Below are 11,893 nucleotides of genomic sequence, written 5' to 3' on the forward strand. Positions count from 1 at the left end.
CCAGATCAATAAGAATGGGCAACACAAGGGTTTCCGATGTTTATTCCCATCTCTATTACCAAACTGCTAGGAAATCTGCAAAACTGTATGAATTTCCAAATCTGTAAACAGAAAACTGTTATTCAGACCTAACTTTGCAAGGTTCACAGGAAGTTTTTCTTTATTGTAGAGAGTAAGAGCTGGGAGGCACAAGACTTTGCTGGTTTTGTAAAATAGGCCATTTTTAAAATTTCATTTGACAGATAAAGAAATTGAGGCCCAGAGAAGGGGAGTGATTTGCCCAAGATCAAAAAGCTAGTTAGGGCTTCCCTGGTGGCGCAGTGGTTAAGAATCTGCCTGTCAATGCAGGGGACATGGGTTCGAGCCCTGGTCCGGGAAGCTCCCACATGCCTCGGAGCAACTAAGCCCTTGCGCCACAACTACTGAGCCTGAGTGCCACAACTACTGAAGCCCGCAGGCCTAGAGCCCATGCTCCGCAACAAGAGAAGCCACTGCAATGAGAAGCCCGCACACCGCAACAAAGAGTAGCCCCCCGCTCGCCACAACTAGAGAAAGCCCGCGTGCAGCAACAAAGACCCAACGCAGCCAAAACTAAATAAAATAAATAAAATTATTTTTTAAAAAAAGCTAGTAAGCAGCAGGACATGTCTCCTGACAGGAAGTATAGTGCTCATGCTAGCATACCCATATGTATCTGTACATCTGTACACTGCCTATTTCCTTTTCATCCCTCTCCTCCTCCAAGTGAAGCTTGTTTAGTGGCAAGTAAACAATCAAAGTTTTCTATTTCTCATTTATAGTTCTAGTTCACTGACTGTCATAAAAGGCTTAAATCTATCTTGACATTTCCCTCAGCCAATATCTGTGAACTCTAATTTTGTTGAACCCCTGAATCATCCAAGCCCTAAACTGCATCTCAAATACCTCTGTTTACAAATTTTGCTATTTCTACTCATCACCACAGCACATCTGAACCATAGATCAGTTCCTTGTGTCCTTCTTTATCTTTTATCAATACCATTTATGTTGTTTTCTTCAAATTCCTAAATAATAAACCAAGATAAGGGGTATTTTTTTCCTTTGCTCTCTTTCAACATGTCCTCTTTGGGCCAGAAATGTCACCACCTGGAATGGCAGGGCATTCACCATGTCTGTTGTGCATCCTGGTATGAATAACTCCACTGAATTTGACCACCCTAAGCCATGCTGAGCCATAGGATCAAGGACTCCCTTTCCTCTAGAAGTCAGAAAAAGAAGAGACCCAAAGGAAAAGAAAACTGAGGGAATGCTTTCTAAATAAGGTTAATTCTGAGTAATAGCTCACTAGGCACTAGCTACCTTTGCTTGATCTCTAGAATCTGAGCCATGTACCCAGAAACTGCTTGTGCCAAGTCTGGCTTCAACCCCAGAGAATGGAAGAAAGAAAAAGAGGGGAAGCCATGTGCTGTTCCATAGCGGGCATGATCTGGGAGTCTAGCCCCCAGGCTTAAGGCTATAGACTAGCTCTGGGGAGTGGAACTGACAAATTTTATTCAGCACACATATACTGAACACATACTATATGCTCTACGTTGGGCGTGAGCAACAAATTCAGTTGCGTGATCTCATTTAGTCCTCACAACAACACAGAAATACATTGTTTATCCCCATTTTACAGCTTTAAAAAACTGAGCCATAAGGGTAATTAACTTATGTCAAAGTCATACAGACACCAAACAGTGATGCTCCAAGTGGAGCCCAACTCTAAACATAGTACTCTGGCCTCCACAGCACACATATACAAAAAAGACAGAAGGTGATAGGGATGGAAAGATACCTTTGAGCTACCTTATGTAGTTAACAGAATGCTGTGGCATTCCCTTTCTCATTATCTCTAAAGATTATACTGTTGGGACAAATAAAACACCCTGAGATGAAAGGAAGGCAAGGATACAGAGACTCTCTGGATATCTCTCTATGTACTCTCAGGGACATTGTTCCACCTATAGAATTGTCCAGGTTGTTAAGAACTTGCATTAATTTTCTGGGTTCTGTTTAATTTTTTAGGATCTCAAGAGCTTACTCAAGTCATTCATGTATTTCCATCAAGCAGACAAAGAGGAAGACTAAACCCTACCAATCACTCATTGAAAGACTCAGAGCAAAGTTCTTTCCAAGAACTGATGGCCAAAATATCCAGCCATAATACAAGTAAGCTTAGAAAAGCTCTTCTTACAACTCTGACATGATGGAACTTTTCCTAAACCATCCAGTATCTAATAAAACCAGTATAAAGAGCAACAACTCTGCATCTTTCTACTTTGAGTCCTGTAGACCCCACTTCCCTAGCCTTGCTCCTATTACTCATAGTCTATACTGTGATCTTAATCATGGACTTTTTTGGAAACCTCTCTCTCATTATTATCATCTTTAAGAAGCAGAGAGAAGCTCAGAATGTCACCAACATACTGTACACCAATCTCTCCCTCTCTGACATCTTGGTATGTGTCATGTACATCCCTTTTACTATCATCTACACTCTGATGGATCACTGGATATTTGGGGATATCATGTGCAAACGCACCTCCTATGCGCATAGTGTCTCCATATGCACAGTGTCTCTGTGTCCATATTCTCACTTGTGTTAACTGCTGTTGAAAGATATCAGCTGATTGTGAACCCTCGGGGCTGGAAACGCAGTGTAGCTCACGCCTACTGGGGTATCACATTGATTTGGCTATTTTCCCTTCTGTTGTCTATTCCCTTCTTCCTGTCCTACCACCTCACCCATGAGCCCTTCCAAAACCTCTCTCTTCCCACTGACCTCTACACCCAGCAGGTGGCCTGTGTAGAGAACTGGCCCTCCAAAATGAACTGGCTCCTCTTTACAACCTCCCTGTTTATGCTGCAATATTGTGTCCCTCTGAGCTTCACCCTCATCTGCTACCTGAAGATTGTTATCTGCCTCTGCAGGAGAAATGGGAAAGTAGACAAGAAGAGGGAAAGTGAGAGCTGGGTCAGGGAGAACAAGAGGATCAACACGATGTTGATTTCTACTGCGGTAACCTTTGGGGTCTGCTGGCTTCCCTTGAACATCTTCAAGGTCATCTTTGACTGGTATCATGAGGTCCTGATGAGCTGCCACCATGACCTGGTATTTGTATTTTGCCACTTGATTGCTATGGTTTCTACATGTATACATCCTCTGTTTTATGGCTTTCTCAACAAAAATTTCCAGAAGGACCTGGTGTTGCTTATTCACCACTGCTGGTGCTTTGCACCTCGGGAAAGATATCAAAATATTGCCATCTCCAGTACGCACACAGATGAATCCAAGGGATCATTAAGATTAGCTCATACATCAAGAAGTATATAAAAACTGCTAACACTTAATGCTAAAGCCCTTCTTATGTGAGAGATGGGGAGGTAATGGCTGGGGATAAGGCAAGATGCAGAAGAAGCCAGAACTAAAAAAATTTTTTAAAAAGCAACTTTATGCTAACCAGTTTTGCTTTAGGCCAGACCTATCTGTCTCATATATCCACCCAATACAAACACACACACACACACACACACACACACACACACACGTGTGTGTGCACGTGCGCACATCACCCTTTTCTCTTAGAAGAATAATAACTCACACACCTAGCTGCCATCATTTGTGACAAAGAATGACAGTGAGAAAGCAAGAGAGGCAAGGAACACTGATGGCTGGGGAACAAAATTCCCAGATATTGTTATTCAATAGAATATCCACAAGAGTTATTACTAATGACGTGCCCACTGAAAACAATACTATATATATCTCCTTAGTGCTGAAGCAATTCCACTTTCAGATATAGAAATTGTAACTTTCAACCATGTAACTATTCAACTAATTAGCAATGTCAGAAAGACCCCTATTATAATTTACTAATTAGCTAACTGAGTTTGGATTGGAAGTTGAAGGAATGGTTTTAACTTAACATTTAAACTAAGTATTGTAATTATAATTAATTCACATGCCTGAGTCAGATTCTCTAGTTTATGACAACAGTACATTTTCTTCACTAACAATGCTATTAGTGCCACTAGAACTGGTCACAAACTCTTTAGCACTCCAATTATGCTCAAATCACATTAACTTATTAATGGCCAATGTAGATAGAGCTTTCATTACAAAATGACTTTTTATCTCTAATTCTTTATGTATATTAAGTAGGGGTTATTATGACTCTATCATTGGGTCTGATGAACTTCATCAGTAACACTCTTAAAGTTAGCTCCAGATTTTTTAAAACCTCTTGCATATCTTATGACTTAAACATTTTAAAAATATCCCTCATCCCTATAGAGTCACTTAAATAGAGAATCAGCTAGATTGTCTTCAAAAAGGATACTAAGCTACTGTTCAAATTAGCTCAATGACTTTTACTAAATGATGACAGGCTTTATCTCTTCCTCGGATACATCTCCCTATTAAACTGGGGCTGCAGCTTATTTGTATGTTAAAAATGTAACCATATTTTCTTCTTTCTTTTGAATAAAAGGTAATGTTTCTCTAAATACCTGTGATTTTTCAATTGTGTGTGTAGTTTTTTTTCCACATTAATCTCCATATTTTCCCCTCCTGAAAAATCTTTTCTCTCTCTCTCTCCCCTTCCCCGCTCTGTCTCTGTTTCTCCCTCCTCTCTCCTTCCCTCCATCTAGCTTTTCCTTCTCTTCAGGATTTCTATTCTCTCTGATATATCATTTTGGGGAAAATGAACAAAAAAAGCACTGCAGGATACCCAACAGAAATAAAATGTAACAGTATCACAGTATTAGCTGCAAATAAAAGCTCTTATCTAAAAACCAACTTCAAATGGTGTCAGTTTAGAATCCTAAAGGTACAGCTGCATCCCCTTAGCCCAGAAAACAGCTCCCCCTAGATACTATTTCTATCTCTTCTGACAGTGGTTAATATATACTATAACTAAGATCCAATGCGATATTTTACTTACTTGGTAAAGATAGAATGATTCTAGTGTCCACTACTAAACAGATTTAGACCAAGCCACTGAAAGCAGGAAAGGGCTTTCATCAAACTCTGATACCATCCTCTCCCCTCACCCAAACACAAACACCTGGGCTCCTCTAACCCTGGCACCCCACCCCGAGCAGTCACAAGAGATCTCCAATCTGTTCCTAAATATTATAGTGCTCTTTCTGGCTCCATGATAAGAACTATTTCCTTCTCCAATAAAACTGTTCTGTCTTTTCTTCTGAACTTTTCTTGAGCTTTAATGAAATAAAAGTCACGAATGACATAACTATCAATTATAGTCTTTTGCATTGCCATTTGCAGCAACATGGATGGACCTGGAGATTATCATACTAAGTGAAGTAAGTCAGAAAGAGAAAGACAAATATCATATGATATCACTTACATGCAGAATCTTAAAAAAATGATACAAATGAACTTATTTACAAAACAAACACTCACAGGCTTAGAGAACGAATTTATGATTACTGGGGGAAATGGGGGGGAGGGATAAATTGGGAGTTTGGGATTGACATGTACACACTACTATATTTAAAATAGATAGCCAACAAGGGCCTACTGTATAGCACAGGGAACTTGGCAAAATATTCTGTAATAACCTAAGTGGGAGAAGAATTTGAAAAAGAATGGATACTTGTTTGGGTATAACTGAATCACTTTACTATACACCTGTAACTAACACATCATTGCTAATCAACTATACTCCAATATGAAATAATTTTTTTAATTAAAAAACAATAGTAGTCTTTCTTGGGTTTATTTTTTCCTCAAAAAAGTAGTGAATTAACTGTAGTTTTAATGCATGCTTTTACCTGTAAGGGATTTTCATTCTTTTTTTTTTTTTTTAACATCTTTATTGGAGTATAATTGCTTTACAATGGTGTGTTAGTTTCTGCTTTATAACAAAGTGAATCAGTTATACATATACATATGTTCCCATATCTCTTCCCTCTTGCATCTCCCTCCCTCCTACACCCTCCCTATCCCACCCCTCTAGATGGGCACAAACCACTGAGCTGATCTCCCTGTGCTATGCGGCTGCTTCCCACTAGCTATCTATTTTAAGTTTGGTAGTGTACATATGTCCATGCCACTCTCTCACTTTGTCACAGCTTACCCTTCCCCTTCCCCATATCCTCAAGTCCATTCTCTAGTAGGTCTGTGTCTTTATTCCCGTCTTGCCACTAGGTTCTTCATGACCTTTTTTTTTTTTTCTTAGATTCCATATATATGTGTTAGCATACGATATTTGTTTTTCTCTTTCTGACTTACTTCACTCTGTATGACAGACTCTAACTCCATCCACCTCACTACAAATAACTCAATTTCGTTTCTTTTTATGGCTGAGGAATATTCCATTGTATATATGTGCCACATATTCTTTATCCATTCATCTGTTGATGGACACTTAAGATGCTTCCATGTCCTGGCTATTGTAAATAGAGCTGCAATGAACATTTTGGTACATGACTCTTTTTGAACTATGGTTTAGTCAGGGTATATGCCCAGTAGTGGGATTGCTGGGTCGGATGGTAGTTCTATTTGTAGTTTTTTAAGGAACCTCCATACTGTTCTCCATAGTGGCTGTATCAATTTACATTCCCACCAACAGTGCAAGAGGGTTCCCTTTCCTCCACACCCCCTCCAGCATTTATTGTTTCTAGATTTTTTGATGATGGCCATTCTGACCGGTGTGAGATGATGTCTCATTGTAGTTTTGATTTGCATTTCTCTAATGATTAATGATGTTGAGCATTCTTTCATGTGTTTGTTGGCAATCTGTATATTTTCTTTGGAGAAATGTCTATTTAGGTCTTCTGCCCATTTTTGGATTGGGTTGTTTGTTTTTTTGTTATTGAGCTACATGAGCTGCTTGTAAATTGTGGATATTAATCCTTTGTCATTTGCTTCGTTTGCAAATATTTTCTCCCATTCTGAGGGTTGTCTTTTGGTCTTGTTTATGGTTTCCTTTGCTGTGCAAAAGCTTTTAAGTTTCATTAGGTCCCATTTGTTGGGATTTTCATTCTGACAGATGGGAGAGCACAGGTCTATAAGTAGCTACTTAGGAAGGTATAATGAGAATATAAACCAAGCGTCGTGCTTACCCAGTGGAGGTAAAATGCATTTTTGAGAGTAAACAAGGAAAGATTTCAGGAAAGTCTACCATACTGTTTCTGCAGCATTTGTGGATGGTGCACACCAATTGGTCTACTACTGAACCACTTGGTGAATGAAATAAGGCCTCATTTTCTCACTTGCCTCTCCCCCAGTTGCCAGGTGGGCCTGTATTCTCCCTGCTAGGGATCTATCTGAGACTGGAACTTGACGATGTTTGCCTGATAGCCATGCAAACACAGTTCCCACTAGCCAGTGATCCAAATATCTGTTCCTCTGTCTCCTGACCTCAAATCATTTTGGATTGAGAGTAATTTCTCTTATCTTTAAAAGTTTCCAGAAAAGATGACTATTAGTGGGATGTACGTGTCTGCCTACTGAACCAGAGCTGAATGAGAAAATGCTAATACATCCTGCAATGAGTTCCCTCAGTTTTCTCTCTGACAGTTTCTAAAGATCCCCCAGATAATTTCTAACAGAGAATCAACAACATAAATGATCCAACATAACGAATACCCAAATGTGGTTTAAATACGTATGGTGCATATTTTTCTACAATGGAAATGTAATATTCTGAAAAAGGTGTAAATAACTTGACAGAGCAACAAGCATGAGGCCTCATTTTTGTGTGTGTGTGAATATTTTCTCCCATTCTGTAGGTTGCCTTTTCATTTTGTTGCTTTTAGTATTTCTTTTTTTTAAAATTGTCATTACTTGAATTGGGAAATTGGAATTGACATATATACACTATTGATACTATGTATAAAACAGATAACTAATGAGAACCTACCTATAGCACAGAGAACTCTACTCAATGCTTTTTTGGTGACCTAAATAGGAAGAAAATCCCATCCCAAAAAAGAGGGGATATATGTATACGTACAGCTGATTCACTTTACTGTACAGTAGAAACCAACACAACATTGTAAAGCAACTATACGCCAATAAAAACTTTAAAAACAAGCAACAATAAAACCCACTTTAGCTTCAAAATAATAAATAAACAGTCATTACTTTATTTGTTTATTTATTTTTAATTTTTTGGCTGCACCACAGGGCACGTGGGATCTCAGTTCCCCGACCGGGGATCAAACCCACGCCCCCTGCATTGGAAGGCGGAGTCTTAACCACTGGACCACCAGGGAAGTCCCATATTTTACTTTTTTAATTTAACTTTTATTTTATATTGGAGTATAGTTGATTTACAGAGGCTTCAATTTAAAGAAACTGTCCCTCACTCTGTGCTAAGGAGGAAGAGTATATAATTCGTCAGCCCAGTAAAAAAGTCAACCTCTCTTCCTGTAAACTTTGTTTTTTGTAGAATAATAAATCAAGATAAATGTATTAAGTCCTCACTATGTCTTCTTTAGCAGTGTATTAGGTTGAGAATAAGTATGACACAGCTTTAAGAGTTTACAGTCTAGTTGAGGCTTTAAAGAGTTTACAATACACCAGAGGGGTAATTCAATGTCTTGGTTTTGAAGGCTTTCCTTCTGGCTAGGTTGAAAGCTGCCAAAAGGAAAGTTAAGAGTAAATGAAGGCAGAGTTGGTATCAAAGGAGGACTCACTTTTTCTTTATACCCATAAGTGAGAATATACTGGGGAAGAAAAGAGGAAGTATTCTAGAAGAGGGGTCAAGGGAGAGTATTTAACACTGATAAGCCCAGGAATTCCTAAAATCCTCCCTGAAGTCACCTAGGCAATAAATGTGCTCATGCAGTAAACTGGAGAAATGAGATGACGAGTGTTTCCAGGGGGTTAAGGAAGGCAAGGCAGGTCTGTTTCCCCTGTTACTGTGTCCAAATCAAACTCCTTGTTGATGCTGGGATAGTATTTGCCCTGCGGAAGAAGTGAAAGGATGTGTGATGCCAGTGACAGGAACACATCCATCTTCCATCTGGTCACCGACTGTTTCCTGTGATCCTCTGTTTTAGGTAGAGAAATCTGTTCTTCTCAACTAGACTGTGAACTTTCAGAGACGTTAACCTACATCTTTTATTCCTTCTATACCAGCCCCACACTACCCACTCAGAGTATTTAAGATAGGACTAGGCAAGGAAAAGCATTTAATACAGATTTTAAAAGTTATTTCTTAAAATACAAGCTAGGCAGTCATTACCCACAAATTATTGAATGCCTGAATGTTCTCAAACCTATGTTTTATTAATTATCCAATGAGAGTATAAAGACATAAGCCTAATTACACAGATTATAGTAATGTCAATAAACTACCAAAACCCGAGTGCTTTGGGACTCGGCTTAAACGTTTCTCAAAAATCTTCTCTAGGTCTTTCCCCGCCCGCTGCGGGCCTCTCTGGCCGGTGATTTGCCCGGGCGCCTCTGTGCGCTCGGCCAACGGCCTCTGACAGCGCCCACCCGAGCGCCCCAGGAGCCGGCGAGCGGCGGTCCTCTCCAGGGACTTTCAGCAGGCCCAGGGGGACAAAAGTGGCTCCAAATCCAGCACATGCATATTGAAGCAAGTTAAAGGATTTAATATGAAGCACAGAAACAGATAATGCCAAAAAGCAAGCAGTAGTTGGTACACATTTCTGGAAAAGCAGTTTCCGTGTTGTTTCGTACAACTCCAAAAAAATTCAGATCTGTAGGGGAACTGTTGTGTAAAGTAAACTGAACTACAGGGAGGCAGTATTCTAATAGCTATTATAAACGTGTATTTACTGTATTAAAAATGAGTAAAAGAACAAGCAATGACACATCACTAGGAAGAGTGAGTGGGGCAGCATTTCCTTCTCCCAGTGCTGCTGAAATGGCGGAAATTAGTCGAATTCAATATGAAATGGAATACACCGAAGGTATTAGTCAGCGAATGAGGGTCCCGGAAAAATTAAAGGTAGCACCACCAAATGCTGACCTGGAACAAGGATTCCAAGAAGGAGTTTCAAATGCTAGTGTGATTATGCAGGTTCCAGAGAGAATTGTTGTAGCAGGAAATAATGAAGACATTCCATTTTCAAGACCAGCAGATCTTGACCTTATACAGTCAACTCCCTTCAAACCTCTGGCACTAAAAACACCACTTCGTGTACTTACGCTAAGTGAAAGACCACTAGATTTTCTGGATTTAGAAAAACCTCCTCCAACCTCTCAAAATGAAGAAATCCGTGCAGTTGGCAGGCTAAAAAGAGAGCGCTCTATGAGTGAAAATGCTGTTCGTCAAAATGGACAGCTGGTCAGGACTGACTCCATACCTGTGTTGCGTGGTGGGTCTGCTGCCGCCACCTCTAACCCTCATCATGACAACGCCAGGTATGGCATTTCAAATATAGATACAACGATTGAAGGAACCTCAGATGACATGACTGTTGTAGACGCAGCTTCATTAAGACGACAGATAATCAAACTAAATAGACGTCTACAACTTCTGGAAGAGGAGAACAAAGAACGTGCTAAAAGAGAAATGGTCATGTATTCAATTACTGTAGCCTTCTGGCTGCTTAATAGTTGGCTCTGGTTTCACCGCTAGAGGTAACCTCAACTCTCAAAAATATTGTCTCAACAGCTGGAAATATAAAGAATTTGCAAACTTAAAAAAAAAAAAATCTTCTCTAATCTCCCAGGGCTGTTACGATCCCCCTGCTCTCGTAGTACCCCGTGTATAGATAGCTACCATGCATAACGATGAAGGCCTGTTTACATCCACAAGACATGAACTCCTTGAAGGCAGAGACTGGGTCTTATTCACTGCAGTGGTTCCAGCGCCAAGCATAGCATCTGGCACAAAGTTGGAGTTCAATCAATATTTGCAAACTGTAGATGTAGAATAAATCTAGCGATAACAAATCTTTGCTTGGAAGTGGTGTGTGGATCTGAATAGTAAGTGGGGCCTGTACTCCCTGAACTCAGTACTTAAAGAAACAGAATGTCAAACTTCTATCTGAAATATAAGAGCCAAGGCTCAGGAAATCTTCATGAGCCAGAGAACAAACAGAAACACCTTGGTTCTAGGGGAACCTCAAGGATAAGGTGGATTTTTATGGCTCACATGTTATTTGCAGATACAAGTTCTGCCAGTAAAAGTCAGCTAACTGGGCAGGTCCTGAGAGTGGAAGAAAATGCCCTACTAACTTCTACTTAATGAAGTTGGCAAAGTTCTTCGAGCAAACAGCTTTTAGAAATGAAAGGCCAGTCTTCCAGGGCAATCAGCCTCTAGGAGATTGGAACGCATTATGACTCTACTAGAAGAAAAATCAGACTCTCTATAAAAGGCCAAGGCAGGGCAGAACTTTGTCTTTTTCAGTGAGCCAAATTCTTCTTCTCCACCCGGAAGCAACAGTTACTGTGTTACTGATTTGGAGGCAGTCTTCCTCATCCCAGGATCCCAGAAGATGCCCTCTGCTTTTTTACAGCAGTAGGAGTCCCTGACTTCTAGACACTGTCACCAGACACTTGTATCCTGAGGATTCAAGTTTTACACCTTTCTATTCCCTGCAAAGTTTCTCAATTCAAAAACGAAGACAAATATTTTAACGTGTATATGGGTGTGCATGTTTATCCCCGGCTGATAGGACTTTTGGGTGACCTATCTTTACTTCTTTCTTCCTTGTTCCATCTTGCCTTCTAACCTCCCTTCCTCTCTCTCTTTCTCTTTTTTTTTTTAAATAAATTTATTTATTTATTTATTTAGGCTGCGTTGGGTCTTCGTTGCTGTGCGCGGGCTTTCTCTAGTTGTGGCAAGTGGGGGCTACTCTTCATTGCGGTGCGGTGCACGGGCTTCTCACTGTGGTGGCTTCTCTTGCTGTGGCTTGTGGGCTC

At 40.1% G+C, this 11,893-nt stretch overlaps 2 protein-coding genes across 2 annotated transcripts; both read left to right on the top strand.

Moving 5' to 3' along the window:
* Positions 1-2,227: 2,227 nt before the first annotated feature.
* Positions 2,228-3,355, top strand: LOC103003368 (neuropeptide Y receptor type 6-like). The gene is given in 3 exon segments (XM_028163984.1): positions 2,228-2,314; positions 2,316-2,588; positions 2,591-3,355. Coding segments are annotated over 3 exon segments (1,125 nt in total).
* A 6,231-nt stretch (positions 3,356-9,586) lies between these two features.
* On the top strand, positions 9,587-10,604 carry LOC103003657 (mitochondrial fission factor-like). Its single transcript, XM_057540270.1, has one exon. The coding sequence runs from the start codon at positions 9,810-9,812 to the stop codon at positions 10,602-10,604; it is 795 nt and encodes a 264-aa protein (XP_057396253.1). The 5' UTR covers positions 9,587-9,809.
* The last annotated feature ends 1,289 nt before the right edge of the window (positions 10,605-11,893 follow it).

Source organism: Balaenoptera acutorostrata, chromosome 2, assembly GCF_949987535.1.
Source record: "Balaenoptera acutorostrata chromosome 2, mBalAcu1.1, whole genome shotgun sequence".
In the NCBI taxonomy this organism is placed as follows: domain Eukaryota; kingdom Metazoa; phylum Chordata; class Mammalia; order Artiodactyla; family Balaenopteridae; genus Balaenoptera; species Balaenoptera acutorostrata.